This window comes from Misgurnus anguillicaudatus, chromosome 12 (genome assembly GCF_027580225.2).
Source record: "Misgurnus anguillicaudatus chromosome 12, ASM2758022v2, whole genome shotgun sequence".
NCBI lineage: Eukaryota > Metazoa > Chordata > Actinopteri > Cypriniformes > Cobitidae > Misgurnus > Misgurnus anguillicaudatus.
Window position 1 is genome coordinate 32,015,508 of NC_073348.2, and position 20,608 is coordinate 32,036,115.

General features: G+C 38.0%; 2 protein-coding genes across 17 annotated transcripts in view; both read left to right on the plus strand.

Moving 5' to 3' along the window:
• rxfp2a (relaxin family peptide receptor 2a) overlaps positions 1 to 3,780 on the plus strand; it is a 102,049-nt gene extending 98,269 nt beyond the window's left edge. For 4 of the 6 annotated variants that reach the window (XM_073874396.1, XM_073874397.1, XM_073874395.1 and 1 more), the window contains one exon: positions 2,287 to 3,779. In XM_073874396.1, the coding sequence (XP_073730497.1) occupies positions 2,287 to 2,552 (266 nt within the window). In that variant the 3' untranslated portion in view covers positions 2,553 to 3,779. Of the gene's footprint in view, positions 1 to 2,286 lie in introns of all 6 variants that reach the window. The other 2 variants (XM_073874394.1, XM_055208140.2) reach the window with 2 other exon arrangements.
• Positions 3,781 to 3,942: 162 nt separating this feature from the next.
• Positions 3,943 to 20,608, plus strand: part of fryb (furry homolog b (Drosophila)) — a 63,199-nt gene continuing 46,533 nt past the window's right edge. For 3 of the 11 annotated variants that reach the window (XM_055208123.2, XM_055208126.2, XM_055208124.2), the window contains exons 1-2: positions 9,153 to 9,549; positions 19,671 to 19,861. In XM_055208123.2, coding sequence (XP_055064098.2) covers positions 9,351 to 9,549; positions 19,671 to 19,861 — 390 coding nt within the window. In that variant the 5' untranslated portion in view covers positions 9,153 to 9,350. Of the gene's footprint in view, positions 4,102 to 9,152; positions 9,550 to 15,136; positions 15,440 to 17,894; positions 18,189 to 19,670; positions 19,862 to 20,608 lie in introns of those variants that run through there. The other 8 variants (XM_055208125.2, XM_055208127.2, XM_055208128.2 and 5 more) reach the window with 4 other exon arrangements.

A 20,608-nucleotide genomic window follows, 5' to 3' on the forward strand; every position in this document is an offset into this window, starting at 1 on the left:
AAAAGGCTTATAAATTGTCTGCATGAGCCTCTATATAGTGCTGCTGTTGCTTAATGCTTATGTTTTATTAACCTATTGCAAATTGGAAAGCTTTTGTAGTATTTAAGCTCCATATAGCTTGTGAAAATGCAAACAAAACACAACAGGTTTTGGCTTCATATACATTTACATTGGATACAATTTTATCTAAAGCAACTTACATTGCATTACAAGGTATACATTTAATGAGTATATACAGGTGCTGGTCATATAATTAGAATATCATTAAAAAGTAGATTTATTTTACTAATTTCATTAATAAAGTGAAACTTGTATATTATATTCATTCATTACACACAGACTGATACATTTCAAATGTTTATTTCTTTTAATTTTGATGATTATAACTGACAACTAAGGAAAATTCCAAATTCAGTATCTCAGAAAATTAGAATATTACTTAAGACCAATACAAAGAAAGGATGTGGCAACTTTACACTGGGCCTCAAGCAACGTGGATTCTCTTCCTCCAAAGAAAATCTTTAGCCCAGGCGAGATGCTGTCTGTTGCTCAAGTCAAGAATGGCTTGACACAAAGAATGCGACGGCTGAAACCCATGTCTTGCATATGTCTGTGCGTAGTGGTTCTTGAAGCTGCAGTCCACTTTTTGTGAATCTTCCCCACAGTTTTGAATAGGTTTTGTTTCACAATCCTCCCCACCACATCTTTTCCTTCCCTTTGCCTCTCTATTAATGTGCTTGGACGCAGCCAGCTTCTTTTGCAATGACCTTTTGTGTCTTGCCCTCATTGTGCAAGGTGTCAATGGTCATCTTTTGGACAATTGTCATGTCAGCAGTCTTCCCCATGATTGTAGCCTACAGAACTAGACTGAGAGGACATTTAAAGGCCTTTGCAGGTGTTTTGAGTTAATTAGCTGATTAGAGCATGGCACCTGGTGTTTTCAATATTGAACCTTTTCACAATAGAGGGTATGCACTGTCGGCGAGAGGGACTGCGGTTTGCCCACTGAGTCGCAAAAGACAGAGCGGCAGCATTTGACATCGGCGAAAACACAGTAAAAACCCGTCGAAATGGGAAAAGGCTGTTGTGCGATAGACTGTACTAACAGATTAACAAGATCGTTTTACAGACTGCCAAAAACACCGAATTTAAATTATAAATTAAATTAAAGTAAATTAGTCGTTCATTCCAACGTCCACAGACCACAGGTTGGTTGACAACTTGCTAGGGTCACTATCAAGCAGAGGTTTTACTTTCTACTTAAATGTATTTTTTCAAGTATTTGTATTTTATCCGTGTTTTTCTTTGGAAAACATACATTCCAAACGTATTATCATAATTTTTACTCTATTACATTTCATAAATAATACCTTTTTTTACATTTAATATTTAAGTACATTAACATACTTTTACTCAAGTAAAAGTGCACAATTTAAATGTAATTAGGTATTAAATACATTTTAATATGCATACACAGTATGATTCTATGCTTTAGAATGTAGTGAAGTAAAAATGTTCCCAATACAAACATCCTAATAAAGCACAGTCAGATGCTTTGAAAATGTAACTAATGTAACTAAGTATTGTCCACCTCTGCTATCAAAACCAACTAAATCCAATTTAAGCTGATAATAGTCAGTTTTACTAGCATTTGCGCTGCAGCCGCTATGAAAGCCAGTCATTTTGTTGAAGGTTTGCCACTCGACGGGGGCGAGTTTCAGCTTGGTCACATGGAAAAGTGACATCAATGCATATCCTCTATATTCAAATTTCCTGAGATACTAAATTTGGGATTTTTTCTTAGTTTTCAACTATAGTTATCAAAGTTAAAAGAAATAAACATTTGAAATGCGTCCGTCTGTGTGTGGTGAATGAATATAATATACAAATTTCGCTTTTTTTAATGGAATTAGTAAAAAAAAACTTTTTGATGATATTCTAATTTTATGAACAGCACCTGTATAGTTGTTTAAATATATTTTATGGTATCTAATGGTTGATATTCAGGTTTACAAATCTGAATAAACAATGCACAAGTAATGGAGAATGTGTTTATGGTAAAAAAAAACCTGATGGTTCTACATTGAACTCATTAACCTACCTATTGTATCTATGGGGATCAAATGCTAATGTAGATTTATTAACTCAGACTCAGATTCCCAAAAATGCTTGCACTGTGTGCCTACACCATTTACAAATGAATGTCTAGATACAATGGACAGGTTTTATTTTACTGCCAGGAAAAAGGTTCTTCTGTCTTCATCAATGCTTTTTTTATTTATGCAGGAACAATAAACTCATGGGTGGTGATCTTTATTCTGCCTATCAACAGTGCCCTGAACCCCATCCTTTACACCCTGACCACCAGTTTCTTCAGAGAGCAGGTGGAGGTTCTACTTTGCCAGTGGCAGCGTCGTTCTGCATCTAAGAAGGACCGGAAGAGCCTCACCAGCTCCACTATCTACATGGAGACATCTCGTAATCCAGAATACCCAGCAAAAATTACCATGCCACGACCGTCTTTGGCAGATATGGATAACCAGTACGGGTGAACGAGCTAATGCTCGAGCATCATAGTGTAGGCCGGTCATAATCATTATTTTCATTCGGAACAGTGGATGGTGGCTTTCCTGGAAAAAAACTGAGAAGGATGCTCTGCAGCCCCCTACATTTGGGTTCCAATATGGAATGCTGCTCCTTTTAGACATATGACATATGAATCACTTGAACTTTTGGACCCCTCCAGCAACCCCCCCCCATACATCATGTCTGGTCCATAGGCATGGAGTTGGGCTTGTTCTTCATCTCAAAAGTTTGAAGAAGAAAAGCAACGGCTACAAAAACAAGGCACAACACTCACAGTACTGTAGCGCAAATCTGTGAGGGATCAAAAGAATTAAAAGAGCGTTGTTTATAAAAGAAAAGACATTTATTTTTTATTGAGTTTTGCAATGTACAGCAAAGGGATTTTATCCTAGCCCTGTCATTTTTAGTATTTATCACAAAAATACACAGTAACGGGATCTCATAATGTCTAGGTATGTTTTTAAATCAACAAATAAATTGCCCATGATGACTCTCTTTTGGGCTTTGGTACTGACATTCTCATTTAATAGTTGGATGTTATTGACAATCCTCTTAAAAACAGAAAAAACAGAAGCATGCTATCAAGATAAAGAGGTGCATATCATTTACATTTAATTGTATGAGATACAACTACAATGTTTTTAATTGTTTGTTTGTTGTTTGTCATTTTTTACAGCAATGCAAAAGCATTTTATTTTTGTATTTATGTACGTATGTATTTATAAGTTCAATCTAAAAAATATAAACTCAAAAGTCAAGCATAAATATGTACTTCATAGGATGTGTCAAGTTATTGCCTTGGAATTATAGCCATCCATGGGTATCATTGGACATAGTTTATAATTGATCATAAACGACCACGTATCCCATAAGTTAGCTCACATTTATGTGTTAGTGTGTTTTTCCTTGAGGGTTATGTGTATCATATTATGTGCTTTAGACAATATGGTGTATATTAACTTAAAGGTAAGAAATGTAGCGCATTGTATGCTAGATAAACAATATTTAGCATTACCCAAAGACAAATGTAACGTTACGTCAGCTTTAATTTGTACCACACGATAAAATACAGGCTACTGATGTAAGTTAGTTTTAGTAACATTTAAGACCGGATTGGGGAATCCTATTTGAAGAGTCAGAGTGTTTGATGAGCTAGTGTGTTTTAAAGGAAAAATCCATTAAACACGATACATTTGTCGCCTTTGTCTCGGTTGTTTGCTACTGTGCACCTGTCAGTATTCAGCAGCATCCTTACAAGCGCTACAGAACCCAATGGATGGAGGGGAACAGACAGACATGAGCCGCAGCCAATCAGCGATCTCTTTTTCTCTCGTCTGGTAAATATCTTCGCTGTGATTGGTCGCTAAGGGTGGAGCCGCACCATCCTCAGCGGTTGTCTTTCTGGATGTCGATGAGCGAAGACACGAGACCGATGAAGTGAAAATACCACAATTCACCGACGGCGTTTGGATGAAGAAATTAAGATATAAACTACTGAAGAGATAAATACGCAAGGTATGGTATTGTTTTTTACGATGTAAAATGTAATCCTCTTTCATGCCCGCGCGGTTTTGTTCGCTAAGCCGTTTTTTAAATTAACGGTGAAGCTTTGTGAGGAGGGCCAGACTATCAACACAGATTGTGTTTGTATAGCCTGTGATAACACACACAAAATACAACAGATTTCGGCTTTAGATGGTCCCTTATCGATAGAAGAGATATTTTAAGGCGTCTAAATGGTTGACATCGACGCTCGAAGTTACATATCTGAAGAAATATGCTCTGTGATAGAGAATGGTGTTTCTCATTTGATTATGGAAACAATGTTACTCCATTGGTGGTACATCGTAAGCCATAAATTACCTGTTTGTTGTATCTTAACAGCATTAATGGGTATCACAAAGGTGTATACATTTATAGACTCAGATTCACATTCCTATAAATGCTGCTACAATGCTGTCTAGATACAAAATACTGATTTTGTGACACGGCACGTTAAAGAGCATCATCGTCAAGTTTGCGCCAATAGTTTTTATTTTACATGATATGATTTGTTGTCCTTTATGGCAATAGTGGCATTCTTCTTTTTTATCTAAGATTGTATTTGTGGCAGATATTTCAAGTTGTGTTTAAGTTACTGTCTAGACACGAACTTCTATTGAGTGTATTTTTGTGTAGCACCTATATTATTAAATACATTATCATCGTCACTGCTATTGTAATAAATGATTGACAAGCAGTATGTGTGACATACTGTAATTAATACATCAATTTACACAGATGTTTATTTTACCTGCTTTATTTGTATTGAGCAGTGGTACATCTTCATTTCCTAAACTCATTTTAAAGATGCATACATTTTAGACTTATAGAAATTTGTCTTATAGAGCAAATCTGATCTTTATGTGTTATACACGTGGTGGGGCAGTACACAGGGCAGAGGTACACTTGATTTTCCCCTTTTCACTATAATCCAGCTGGCCAAAACTTTGATCATCATTTCTATATGCTTTAACAAATAAGCGTGACTTCATGTTTGCAGATACGTATTTGTTTGAATATGCCCATTTTCACTTGTAGTCAAACAAAAGCCTGTTTTGGTTGCATTGTTGTGATGCTTGTCTGTTTGCTTAGGGGTGTGTAAATATTTATATTCGGTTTCAGAAACCATGTGTGCAGACTTTTACCATATGTTGGACTAAAATGCCTTAAAAATCATATTACTGGTAAGAGCTATCTTACATGATATCCTTATCTAAAACCTTGAATAACTTGCATTTGTCTGCCTTTAGCACAGCTAGTTTGTTTGTTGGGTTTAAGGTGACACTCACCTGGCTTTCATACCCACAAGGTTTGTTTATCAGTGTGTGGGTGTGTTTATCATAGATTGTGTGCTGTTGTAATTGTGTCCCGTATCCTGTGATATTCAATGAAGAGGGATTACAGTAGTACAGCTGGAAACCACACTATACAGTACATGATTGTATATAAAAGAAATGCTTATGTGTGCTTTGCGAGCTTAGGTGTGCCTTTCAGTTTAAATTGATTTACATATTTCGTACCAAAATTGCAAATCGTTCATAAAGATCTAAAATTGTAAAATTGAATGCGTCTACAGTAGGATTTCCTACATTATACGCCATAAAACACACGGCTAAGCACACATCTGAAATAAGCAGAGGTTTATAGAATTACAGTTGATGTCGCAGAGAGGTTTGACTGCGGGGCACTAGAGACATTAACCCAAACCATTTAGCTTCTGGCAAAATAACACTGTAAACTAACAAACTAACACTACCTATTCTGTCCTTCTAACTAAAAATCATCTCATCTGTGCAGCTTTTAGCGTGGATATTTTCAATGCTCTTGTTATGAATTATTAACAGGGCTGTAAGAGCTGCAAAATAAGTGATATAACCGTAGCAACACTGCATTGTTCATTCTTTTCATCTCTCTCTGTCTTTCCTTCCCTCTCTCTCTCTCAATTTCCAGGTTTTTTTTACATAAAAACAGTCAAAAATACTTTCTTTCCTGCAAAACAAGGCACACCCACTAAGTGACATATTTTTTTGTTTGTTTCTTTATATATTACTTTACATCTCTGGTATAATATTTGACAGTATAGTACTTGGTGCCATATAGTGTACTATCTAAAATGAAGTGAACTTTGTCTTACCCATGAAATTGACCATACTGACCTCTAGAGGGCAGCCTCACACATCATATCCCTAATGCTAGAAATGTTTAACATAATAAGTCTGGTGGTTTTCTTTATTGCTCTTTCTTTATTCAATACATCTTGGACGTTCCAATGGAATGCATGTTAATATTGGCACTTGCATGGATGCTGGATTGCAACTCCTGGAATGTTTTTCCATAACCATGTGGCTTATTGCTGGCCCCTGGCATCATACAATTTATCTAATACAGTTTTATTTATTTCTTCTTTATTCAATATTCAGAATACATCCTTTACACGCATACATCACAGTTAAACCTAAACTACAGTATGAAAAATGACTGACCCTCTCTTGTCTTTCACTGAGCCACAATTTATAAAATACAGTTCCAATTTGCTTTGCTTTAGTGGCACTATAGCTAAAGAGGTTTTGAAACATGAGACTCCTAATGCATAAGATATTGTATAAATTGTTACTGAGAGAGTCCAAATCAATAGATGCGCTTTTCAAAGTGCCTTTGAGATTAAGTGCCAACAGACATCGCAAAACATGGTGGCTCTGGACGTTTCAATAAAATGAAAGGTTTGTAAATATGGGCACACGATGCTGGTTTGCAGTGTTTGGCCTATTGGCAGCCCTCTCCTGGCAGACTCGTCCTAACTGCCATCTGAGGAATTTGATATCTAAAGATTGTTGGTGAATGCATGAACATTATCCCTCTGGAGTTCTGGATCTGCAGTAATTAGGGCGCACCAATTAGATATGCTATTTTTAGGTTGGGTTGTCCGTATTTGCAGTGTTCATTGTATTTTTATCTGTGTTACATTAAATTGACACATTTTTGGAGGGTTGCATAGTGAGTATCATATTTGCATGCTTCTAGCAGCATCTGTATGTTATTGAAAGTAAGTGTGCAATGGTACGTTTACATCAGTTTGCGTGCCTGTGTTTTCAGTTAGATTGACATGGTTTGTAAATGAGGGAAATCGTCATTGTTTATCTGTGAACTGTGTTTGGGTGTGTTCAGGCCACATGTTTGTGTGCATTCTGTTTTGGCTTTTCAACCTTTATGACAATACAAAAGAGGGAGACAATTCGACTTCGGTCTTTTGTATATCTGTCAGTGTCAACATGTATTTTACATGCATGCTTGTATGTGTTCAGTTAGCGCAGATTATAGTTCCTAAAATGCCATTAATGCTGTCTGACTGGGTTAAATATGAAATGTATATTGCTCACGCAACATGCGGCACCACAATACAAGGGCGTTGTTAAGGGTGGTTGCCAGACCAACATTACTATGCTAATGCTTGGGTGGGTGTTGCTAGATGGTTGCTTAATCACCACTGCTAGAAGAGCCCACCTCTGTGTCCAAATATTCTGTATCCTAAATATGGCAAAAATAAAAAGTTTAACTGCTCAAAAAAAAATCATTTTTTCAGGTAAGTTGTAGGGCTGGGTATTGGCAAGGGCCTCATGATACGATACATATCACGATACATGTAGCAATGTATCACAATACGATACAATACATTGCGTATTGCAATACTTTTTCTTTTTTTAATAAAAATGATAAAAAAAAGCTGAATTTAAAAAAAATTCTGCCGTTTTCTGAGACATTGGCCAAATGGCCGTATATGACAGACAACTGGACAGCGACAAGTACAGCAGCGGTAGGGGAGGTTGTTTGACACACACAGAGGGATTTGATGGTTTTTAAAAATACCAATAGTAGAGATCGAAATATCGATACACTATATGGGAAAATGTATCACAATAGTTAGCTGAATCTGTATTTTTGCACAGCCCTAGTGAGTTGTTTAAATCTGTATGTGCGATATTACATAATTAGTTCTGACCATGTAAGTCATAGAAAACATCCAGTTTGTATTTGAGTCTAGACTTGAAAATTATCATGAGCCACAGCTTTAATTAACACGTGTATTCATGCAGTCAGACACAGTGTTTGTTTATTTACCGGAAAAGCACAGTATTTGTTTAGGCGGTGTAGGGCATGAGAAGCCCTCAGTTTTGAGAAGGCTCCTGGGAAGAGACGTTGCCCCCCTTTGGACCTGAATCAAAAAGTTGTTTATTGAAGAAAAGGCAAGTTTTGTCTTCTCTCGAGGGAGCGGCCGGACTCTTTCCTTTCTCTTTTCATCGGTTCAAAAGGGCCGTCTGCCAGGGCCAATCATTGAGAAGTGAGTGACTAGGAGAATAAGGTAGTGTTTCCATGCTGTCCTTTGAAAAGGTTGCGCCTACAAACCGTCAGTGCCTGTAGGTCAGTGAACAACGTGGCTGTTTGTGAGCTTAATGTTATTAAAAGGTGGTCCAAATAAACACCCTCGCCCAAGGACACCCTAAAATCAAAACATTTCCACCAACCAGCAATACAGTTTTAAGAAAAGAGTAGTGGAAGTTTATTCCGCTGCTAATTTATACATAATGTACTGTATACAAAATGCGTGTTTTGCACGTAGTACTCAGGAATCAGACTTTAGGGGAATACAGTGCCTTGGCAACCGCTTGCCTTGCAGACACACAGCAGCAGGGGTCTGTCCTAAACAAGCTAGTTAATACAAACCAAAATCAGGTAAATTTTAACAGGCTGTTTCCTTTTCCCAAAAATGCCAAAGCATCCTCCACACTCAATCTGATTCTCTATAAAATAAACACAGCCGCCCTCTTTACTTCATATATCTCCTCCTCTACATCCAAAATCTCCACCCTCTCTCTCTCTCTCTCTCTCGCACCAACTGATTGTCTCTCGCTCACTCTCAAAAGAGGCGTGTCCGTCTTAAGTAATCTAACACCTGCCCTAGTGAGGCGTGTTACTCTAACTGGCTAAACAGCCTAGACCTGTGAGAGCAGGCAGAGAGCATTAGCACACATCTTTCTTTGAGTAAAACAGAGTTGCTCTTAACACTTTTCAACTTTTATAGCTCTCATTTACCTGATACAGAGGGAAGAGGGAGAAAAAATAAAATAATTGAGATTAGAGGAGGAGCCGTGTGCCATCAGGTCTATATCCATGCTGATCCATAGCAGGTGAAAGCGGTCCCTCTCTTTGTGGGCTGTGTGTCGGATATGTCCGTGGAGGATGGCGGTAGCGCTGGAGACGTGGTGGATGTTAAACCATACCCTTATGAAGCTCAGAGCCAGGATGGGATTGTTTTGGTCCAGATGGCTGGTCTTTCCATGGATATGTTCACTCCAGCAGACTTTAAAGGGAAATTTAGAAAGATCCAACCAAGAAAAAGACCCACCATTGCCATCATCAAAGAAGGTACTGTACTGTGATTTGGTAGTCAGACACATAGCTGCCTTTTTGTGATGTGGTAGACATTTGAGTCATCTTTGGAAATGTGTGATTTAATGTAATTCGTCTTTAATGTCCTGGCAGGAGGTAAACACCCATCCTTACCTTACACATAACACAGGGGGCTCATGTTTCAGGAATTTTTTAACCTATTTGTTGTGAGCAGTCAGTCAGGTGGCAGCCTTTCACAGCTCATCGTGTGAAACTGACACAACACAGTGATGTCATTGTGTTGTGATTGTGCTTAAAATAAATCAGATAGCCTTAAGGTAGAGATCATTAACTGGGTGTGGGGGGGTTTCATTGAAACTCACTGGTTTTGGTACTTTCGCACCGTTTTTAAGTGATTTGGTTTTGGATATGGTTGATTGGATCAAATCTAAAACAACTAGGTTAGTAAAGTTTGATCTGTAGTTAGATTCATGGGTGGACAAGGATAGGACCATAACCACATTAGATCCACCACACAGTTACCAACATAAAGGGGCTTTCGTTGAGACAAAACTCGTGCCGAGTCACTCATCCGAATAGGGGGAAGGGTGGATGATGGAGATAGCATCAGCATCAGGAAAGAGATCGTTTGGGGTTTTAATTAGACCTTAGTAAAACCGGCCTCTTAAATCTTCCAGAACCACGGTTGGAAGTTCCATATGCGACGCCAAAGTCATGTTTATTTATATTGCGATTTTCACAATAGATATTGTCTTACGGAGCTTTACGGAAAATCATGCAAGTTGTTGTAGGCAGCTATGGAAAGGGAAAGCCAAAGAAAAACTAAATAATAATAACTGTGTGTGGAGAAAGGTTTGGGGGATAGAAAAGAAAGAGCAAAGTGGATTGGATGAGATGGGTATCAGATAATAAAATGTAGTTGTTTTTGGTGTGAGATATGGTTGAGGTGTCTTGTGTTTTATCTGGTAATATATTGCCCTCGCCGTTACCTTAAAAAACCCTAGTGGGAATAGGGTGTTGGGTGTTTTGCTGAGCTAGAGCATGTGTGCCTTTTAGTGATTGTTTATTCAGAGCTTTACTAAACAGGTGTCTTAGAGACTCACAAAAGCCTCACTGATGGTTAGTTTATCAAAGGAGAAACCAGCTCAGCCCAAAAGGGGATCTTTGTTATCAAGTTAGATTTGAATAATGGCTTAGTTGTAAATTTTGTTTATAGCAAAAATATTACATTATAACATTGAATTTGTCAAGGTTTAAAGGGTTAATTCTATCAAAAAACAGTATATTCTATAAAATCCTGTCTTTTGTGGTCCTAGTCATAGTGGTTTGATAACGTGAGCTGAATATTTGTTGTTGGCTGAAGTGTTCCTTTAACATTTAAAAAGATCTCTCTTGGTTTTCTTTATTTAATTTTAGCATCATGACCCATCGTTGACTTTATGGAACCATCCCAAATAAATTGTGGGTTCTGGAAGCCTGTATAGCAGTCGCCACTGGCATACAACTAGTATCATGTGAACACAATATCAGTTTCTGCATGGTTATAAGTTAGTGATCCCTGTGCCAGAGTCTTACAGCTGGCAGAGGCCTCCTCATGCCCGGAATGCTCGGAATACTGGGAATTTCTTATGAAGATTATCCGAGCGTGACCAGCATAAAGCATCAAGCAGAGAATGAAACCTGGTCACGATTCGTTTTTAGGAATAACTACAGAGATACATAATTTGGGTAGTGTGCTAAAACATACACCTCACCCTTCATTAGCAGCAAAACTTTTATTTTAAGCAGGAATGCTTAAATTTTTACTTTGAACCTGCAGGCATGGACAAGCTATATACAGGTTTTCATAACTCCTTTCTTTGTTTGGATTAGTAATTAAATGTCACGCCTAATTGCTTTTGTATCATTATTAGAAATAGTTCACACAAACATCCTGTTGTTATTTACTGCTTGCTCCCCACCCTGATTCTTTATCAACAGAACACAGAAGTTGTTAGGGATGGCCATGGTCACCATTCACTTTTATTGTTTAGAAAAAAAAGATGACTCCTTTTGTGTTAATGCAACAATAAACATATGAAATAACATATGCGTGAGTAAATGATACATCTTACATTTATTTTTGTGTGACCTATCCCTTTAAATGATATCTCGGAAGCAGCTCACCAGATTAAACCATGAGAGCGTTTCTATGCGGTGGAAGTGATGGGTGTGACCCCGGCTGCCGTGGAGATGGGCCCAGGGCAGCTGGGATAGCTCAGTGTGTCAGCTGGGAAGACTCCCTGGTAGCAGTAAAAACCTCAGAGACCGAGACGGTCCTCATCTCGAACCACTGCAAACACAGTACTTGTGCTGACTTTAGAGCAAAGAAATCATTCATTTTAAATGATAACTTCCTGTTTATAAATGCTGCCATTTTTTAATCAAGCTTTGTGTGAGGCGTTTTTATGACCCTCTCTGATTAGTAGGCAAGCCACATCTGTCCTATGCATATTCATCTCATTCAATAAGCAATTAAAGTCATAAGCAATGTACACAACAATATTTCATCTCTCCCTTATTATTTTCTCTGGTGAGTTGGATAATCTATCAATTTTATTTGTAATCGTACATTTTTTGTTGACGCGTCTCCCAGAAAAAAACAGTTCTTCTCTGTTTCACATTTTTTTTGGATGTGACTGATCCTGGGCCAGCTTTCTTACAGTGAGTGCTACCATACACTGCACTAATTACATGCTCCATCAGTCACGTTGTAAAATACAACAATCTGTACCATCCAGTGCCAAAACTGTCATTTGAGCATTTGTGCAAACAACTCAGAGGTGCTTACTAAGGCACTATTACTAATGCTTTTAAAGGGTTTAAACACACAAGTATTGAATTATTAAGTGATTAGTATTAAGCTTTTTGAGGAGACGTGTTACTTACTGTTTATTTGAAGGAGGAACCGCAAGCTTTAGCACACAATGACTGGTAAAATGTTGACATGTAGATGTACTGCAATTGACATTGTTTTTATTTTTTACGATAGATAGGTAGGTAGGTAGGTAGGTAGGTAGATTAATACTGTTACATATATTTTATATACATAAATTAATATGGCTATTTATAAGGAAATTAATTGCGCAAGAATGGTAGTTATGATATCTTTTTTTTTAACATTGCTGCATCAATTTTCTTTTCAATTATTGTAATGTGACATTAAGGCCCATTTTTTCCCCCCTATCTTCCACTGTTTCTCTGCATATGTTAGCCAATGACAGACCCTGATTTATTCACATTGTAAATGGTTGTGATTTATCTAACGACCAGAATATCATCAAGACTAGTCTAGGAGAATTACATGGAAAAACTTAACATCATATTTGTTATGCCTGTGTCTTTGAACATCTTCATATTTACATATTTATATTCAGTAGATGGGTCAAAAGAGAATAGACAAAGGGAAAAAAACAAGAATTTCTGGAAAGATAAAGTGTGGAGAGGAAAACACGTTTGGTAACTTACCAACCACAGTTAAGAAAATTACATCCAACTGCCTTCACATGGAAACGATTGACTTTTATCCTTTCACAACTCATGCGTTCTGTATGCTATGATTGGACATCTTAGCGATACGCATCACATTCCTTTACTGATGTATATCAGCGTTGAACGCAATACATTCTGTTTGTTCTATTGCCACAGTGTTACTAAAATAAGGTTACTGAACTGAAAGTTACTAATCACATTGATGTAATAAAAGAATGTATTTATATATCTTGTGATAATCCTTAGCAATGTAAAAAATTTTGCTGTTTCTGCAGCTGTTTGCCAGTAACTTACTGTAGATTTAAATTTGTTATTTACTGGCAACAGTTTGTTCAAAAATAAATGAACATTAAACATTAAAAGGTCGTTGTCTTTACCTAATAAAACTATAGAATAAAAGCCTCATGCAAAGCATTCTGGAAACCAAAAATCCTCATCAACTTTTTTCTGTTTTTTTCCTTCAGATTTTGGTTTTCAGAATGCTTTGAATGAGGCTGTTATTTTTAATTAAAATAATATTATAAAATTGTAATTCTGCTTGCTTATGTGTATTTTCTTTCTTTTACTAAGTTTACTATATGCGCCCAGACTCTTTTTCAGAGATGTTTCCTTGTTTTACCTTGTTTCATCACCTTTATTTTAACCCTTAACCGAATTAGTTTCTTGCCACGTCCTTGTAAACACATTTGTTCTGCTTAGTGAATATGCACATCTATTATACACAAGTTTTGCCGTTGCAGCACAGAATAGGAGGAAATGTTCAGACCAGCCTTACAGGTTCTGGTGGGTCTTGAATAAGTCTGCTCCCTGTTTTTATTTTGTTTTGTTTCTATTTAAAGGATTAGTATGTAAGAAATTTATATCAATTAATCATAAAATGGCCCTGATATGTCACTAGACATTAAGAAATCATTTTCATTTCAAATACTTATATCACTGACAACAGTGGTCTGGCCAGGATATTGTCATTTAAAAAGTTGAGTTGCAGCCCTCAACTGATGTTTTTGTTGTCATTTTGTGTATTGGCCACCAATTGTGCGATTGCAGTACCAGCTTTAGCCACAAGTTTTGTGATTTCAATACCAGTTTTGGCCCCAATCCTACATACTGTTCCTTTAACAAGAAGAAACGATAAGAATATATCAGATTGTCACATAATATGGACTGGTTATGATTTGATTCTTTTTTCAAAGCATAGCTTTCACTTGTCCTCTGTTTACAGCTTTTACCCAGTGGTGACATCACCATCATGGGAATTTAAAACAAGCCCAGAGTGTCTGTTTTTCATGAACATGACAAGACAGTGATGTTGTAGTGTAATCTTTTTACATGAGTCAAATTGGATGTTTAGCACTGAATTATTTGATCGATTTTTGGTTTTAGCACCTGCAGAATACTTTTTGTACCACTGCAGTGTGGTATATCAGCCAGTAGATGGTGTGATGATGTAATCTCATTCTTAAATGCTCAATCATCATCCATCGGTAAACACACACACATGAGATCACATGGTCTGTGTGAGTGACAGGCTGCTGTTTAATTCTTTGTCCCAATCTCTCAACATGTTCCCTTAAATCCCTGTTCAGATACTGACACTGCAAAGAAGGCGTTTTTGCAAAATCATTGTTGACATTACATTGAAAATCCAGACAATGCTGTCATGTTCATACAGCATTTCAGGCTGTCATGCTTTTATCAGGATGTTGTACGAGGGTGTTGTATGTTTATGTAGTTAAATGTTGTGTAATGTGTAGAGGGCACCACAAGGACATCATGGCATAGGACAGTGAGAGTAGTCAACACCGTTTATCACTCAGAATCTGTTTTAACTATAATTGCATTTACATCAATGAGTAAATTAGACCTTCGGTTATCATCAGTCATATATAATTGTGGCAAACAAGAACATCATGGTACAGTGGTTCTGTACTGACCTGGTCAGGCAGTACTGCGGTAAACAAACAAACTCCTCCCTCTCCTGTATTCTTGATGTCCTTCTCAGGGAGACAGGGCAACACAAACAGCAGCTCTCTCTCTTTCATTCTTTGCGAGCCAATCCTCTTAATGCAGAGCGGATGAGAGAGAGGATGATGAGAGAGAAACAGAGAGTGTTATTAAGGGAGGAAGGGGGGCAGAAGAGCAAGTAAGACAGAAAGAGAGAGACGTAGCAGTTGGTGCTCAGAGCTGACACAGGACACGTAGCGAAAGAGGTCTGCAGCGAATGACGCTCTTCAACGGCCTCTCTGACTGGACTCTTTTTATCCTCCATCCCTGCGTCGCCACGGCGACCGAGCCTGCACAGCCATGGCCAGCCAGCAGGACTCAGGCTTTTTTGAAATCAGCATCAAATCTTTGCTCAAATCCTGGGGCAGCAGTGAGTACAGACTCAACACACATCCACGCAAGCTACAGCTGCATATGTTCACTGAGGTCTTTGCAGGACGTGGTGTTCTGACTTGTTTAGTTATTAATGAGCTACCAAAGGTGCTTTTATTGTCATGTACACTTTGCTTTGTACATCACTCCTTCATTTTAGCCTGATTGAACTTTGATTTTTTTTAAATATGACTTTGTTTTACTTTACGTTGGATCTTCAAGTCCAACATTATAACATATCTGCTCTTGTGATATACGTTCTAATAGAAGCTTAAGAGGCTTATACATAGTTACAAGGATGTTGTAGGTAAATTAATCATTACCGGTGCAGATTTCTGATTTATTAGTCTTTGGCTAGAAAGGTCGAATTATGTAATGACTGCAGACAGAAGAGGTTTGTGACGTGACCAGGATGATTTGTGCTATTGTTTTTTATCACGTGCAGCCCAGGCCAATGATTGACCATGTCAGTGTGAGTGAGTGTGCACAATTTCAAGGTTATTCTGTATATCAAATTATGTATATTGAGATGATAATAATGCCAGTGACATTACATCCCAGATGTTTAAGATTAGAAAGCATCAGATCATTCATATTTACAGAGTTTAGGTAGAATATGGAGTCTTTAGGGGGTTATTGTTTATGTGGCAGGGAAGAGAACTTTATGTACCTGAAAGATTTAATGTTGTGATTATGTAAGGGCTAAATTTCATAAATAATATATTATAAAATATCAAAATTAGGGTCACGATTAAGAAATTTGGCTAACGGTTAATTGTTCAATAAATTCTTACGATTACGACGATTAATTGGCTGTTTTAAGACTTTGCCGATTATGACGATTAATTATCTGTTTTATTGCTTTGACATTTGCTTGTTTTTCACACAAATATATCTTTCAAAAACTACTTATGAATTCTTCATAAGAAATAAACACAATAACGTGTCTAAAAAATAACGTGCAATCAAAATAAACTGACTATACCAGAACAGGCATTAAATAGTAGCCAATCCTACTAAGGTCATATTAGTACAATTAGTACACATGTCAATGGCTTTGCAATGTATCACGTTGCACTGTCAGTTAAGGAGCGCCATCTGATACTGTCTCGTTTATACAGACGCTGCAGCTCCCCCTTGTGTTTTTTAGAGAGATGTGCAATCATTGCGGTGATCTGAAATCATCGCAATGAGGTCAAACAATCGCGATGAGACGATTATTTAATCATTGTGACAGCCCTCATCAAAATTTCAAATTCGAATTTCAAATATAATTTTGTGTACTTTGGTGCAAAATGTTACATCGTTTGGCTAAACTGTTTAAACCAAGTCTTACCACAGTCCCAAATGACCCCTCTCAGTAGATACAAATGTGTTAAGTCACTTCTCTGCATGTATGTTGTACTATGTGTGTCTAACCTGCATTGTCAGCAGAGGTGGAGCTGTCAGCTGAAAAAAAAGTGTTTTTCTTGTACGTGGGAGCTGTGTTACTATCCATCGCCCATTTATTTGCCCTTTGTATTTTAAACATGTGCTTCTGGATCTCTCTAAAGGAGAACAGGTGGCCTGATAACCGTCTGCTAACGCACTCAAGTAAATCCTCTCAAATCTCTTTCTCCTCTGATCATCCATTCTGCATGCTCTCTTTCTTTTTAGCCTTCACATTTACTTTCTATATTGTTTTAGATGCTTTCCAGGGGTTCTGTCTGTCCTTTCAGACTGAATGGCTGTATTAGCCAATGATTGCGAGAAAGAGTCATGTGTGTACTAATAAATAAAGTGCAGTTAGCTGCCATCAATTCAGCACACACCTATTTTTATATTTTAATGCTACTATTATGCTGTCATAATCATAAATGAGCATTATGACATCATAAAGGCACTCATTATGGCACCATAATGCTCATTATGTTGGTCATTATGATGTCATTATGGAATTCATGACACCATAATGACATCCATCATTACATCATAATGTTTATAGTGAATTCACAGTTGCAGTCATTATGATATCATAATGCTCGTTTTATAATAAGCATTATGACATCACTGGCAGTGACAATCTCATAATGCCTGGGGGTCAGTGATGATGTCATTTAAATTTTGTTTAAAAAATGCACTTTTCTTTTGGTGTCTTTCAACCACAAGTACTATACGTTTTTTTGAAAAGTTGCAAATGTAGTTTTTTAATGTAATTTTAGTAGTATACACAAGTGTACTCTTTGGAAATGTGTGTATGTGTGTGTGTTAGACTGCTGAGGTTTTGAAGAGTGTGTGTGAGTCCTCAGATAAATATAGCTCCATGTCACCCCTCCTTTTCTCGCACCCACCCTCCCTCTATCTCTCTCTCTTTCTCTCTCTCTCTTTCTCTCTCTCTCTTTCTCTCTCTCTCTTTCTCTCTCTCTCTCTCTGGACTTTGCTAAAATTCCAGCCTGACCTTCTCTTCAGTTAGGGCTTGCTCCTCTCACAAGTCTATGAGGAGCAACACAGGAAGGCTGTGTTTCCCCTATTCCCATAACTCTAAGAGCAAAGCCCCGGTATCCCAAGTTCGTGGCTTTTGATAGGGTTGCTCAGTATGGAGCAGGCCGAGAAAGACAGGCCGGGAATACAGATGGCAAAGATGGAACTCCGTTGGTCATAGAGGGCTAGTTTTGTTTCGGATCACTGGAACTTACGCTGCCGCACCATGGAGCTTTCTCCCGTGCGGTGGAGTCGGGCTAGTGTCATCAGCTTCATCAAGGGCCTTGGTAGGTTTCACAAAAGGGCTGCAAACACGTGGGTGTTGTTCATGTTCTCTACGCTTGCTTTAAGGAGGTTACATTCTGCGGATTCCTAACGATACGGTCAAGGCTTACAGAGTCAAATATTTTACGATTTCGTTCCAGCAGCTTCCCTCCTCGTTCCGTTCAAGCAGTTCTGACTTGACAGCAACTTTGGAGCTGTCAGCTGACGTCCTCTGTTTGTCCATAAATAACGTTGAAGTAAATCTTATTTGCAGATGGCTGTCAAGCCAACCATATGTAGGAATTTGAAATTTTAACTGAAATGCATTTGATACTGGCATTTGTTCCGGTTGCTGGGTTGATGGTTTTCAGCTGTTTAATACCCGTGTTTTGTAACTTTTGTCACTGGCATGCTGTTGTATTTATCAATCGAATTGTTCTGCTCTTGACCTGAGCAATGAAACTCTGCTGTCAGGGTCATGAACTCCCATTAACAGGGTGTGAAATTTAAACTGCAGGTACTGAGGATTGACATTGAATTAGATGACCGGAAGAATGTCAGATTGCAAATTATCCGCCTGACATTCTGAACATTTCTGAACAGTTTGCATCTCTAAAAGGGTCTTGATGGTGATAAACCAAGTGTCACAATTATTTATAAAAAAAACCTGTAACCTTAGGCATATGGCTTCATTTGTGCCACAGACATGAATTATACATCCAGTTTTTCTAATTTTAGATACTTAATCTAATTTCACAAAACTTTTCACTTTAGTTTTCCCAACACGTTGGTTTTAAATGACCACCACTTTAATTGACATTTCTAACTGTTGATTCATAAAGTTTATAATGACAATAACCATTGCATAGTCCACATTTCTTTTGTGAGGATCATATAATTTGGCTGAAGATATGTTTTTCCACTCAGACAGTCTTGTATTCAGATCGCAGCCTATGACTTGTGAGATTGCAGGGGTCTATTCTAAGCAGAGCACATGTTAGAAGTCCCTTCCAGCCGCATGACGTGGGCTCCTCTGGCCCCGGCCAGCAGGCTGACCCCCTCCCCCTTTGGGAAGAATGACATGGTCATGCCAAAAAAAACAGCTGTTTCAGGCCTATGGGTGAACTTATGACAGAGCTCCAAGACATGGACTGAGGCCTCAATGCTGACATTTGCATTGACAGCATTGCTTAGTCTTGTGGCCGAATTATTGTCCAGTTTTTTTAGTGTACACTTTTCAAAGATTGCAAGACTGACATGACTTTAGACCATTTGAAAACTAGGTGCAGTTGCTGTTATGCGAATTAGGTAGCACATTGTTATGGCCGTATTTGCATTTTTTCCAATAAAGAAATAACAGTTATCAGAACATATAGGCTACTATTCATCTCCTGTACAGCCATGCACAGGTTTGCAGCTATTAAGACATCTACTTAAATGCGTCTACTAGAGATTCATAAGAATTGATCAAACTGTTATATTAAGACTTTGTTGTGTGTTCCCAGCATCCCCCGTAGGTAAGCGCCCCCTCCCGCAAGTGAGCAGCGCTCCGGGCGAGAGGAAAGGTCCTGTTGCCACGATGCCGGTTACCGTGGACCCAGAGAGCAAACCGGGCGAGTATGTGCTCAAAAGTCTGTTCGCCAACTTTACCACCCTGTCCGAGCGTAAGATACGCATCATCATGGCAGAACCACTGGTAAGAGACTTCCTGATCTTAAAATGTATGTACATTCGCTATTTTAGCAGCATTAGGACACAGCCCCTGCGAGTCACAGTTTGGCGTAAAGTTTTGTTTTTGAGCAGTTCTGTGGTATTTTGAAATGTCTGGAAAAACAGGATGTGTTGTTCAATATGATGTCTAACTCATTTAGAAAACCGAGGAGAGATATCTAACAGTCCTGCCGAGTGTGTTACTAATCACTCAGCTGGGTTTGATATGGAATTGCTTTATCTGGCAGGCATCGAATGTTTATACAGCAAATATCTTCAAATTGCACTAATAGCCATGAGATATTGTGTCTGCTTTTGCCGCAGTAGCTCCGGTTGCATGGTCTCTGTGTATCACTGAAATTCCATTATGCAGGAGGAGGTATTTAAGTAGTCAGAAATGGGTTTTGTCTACTTGGTATGTACAGTCAAGCAGTTCATGGTCTTAATAGGAAGCCGTTAAAGCTTGCATTGGACCTATTACACTGATATTACACTGGCCATACAGTGCTAGTCAGTAGTCCCTTTCACCCATACAGTCTTTACTGGTAAATTGCAGTTAACGTGTCATATGTGAACTGAACCTTTCTGATCAGTGCTGCCAATTTACCAGTAAGAGAGGTTGTAAGATTACCAGTAATTTACCGGTAAGCGCTATGTGTAAACAAAAATATAGGGTAACACTTTATTTTACGGTGTCTTTGTTACACATGCTACATGTAATTATTATAGTAAT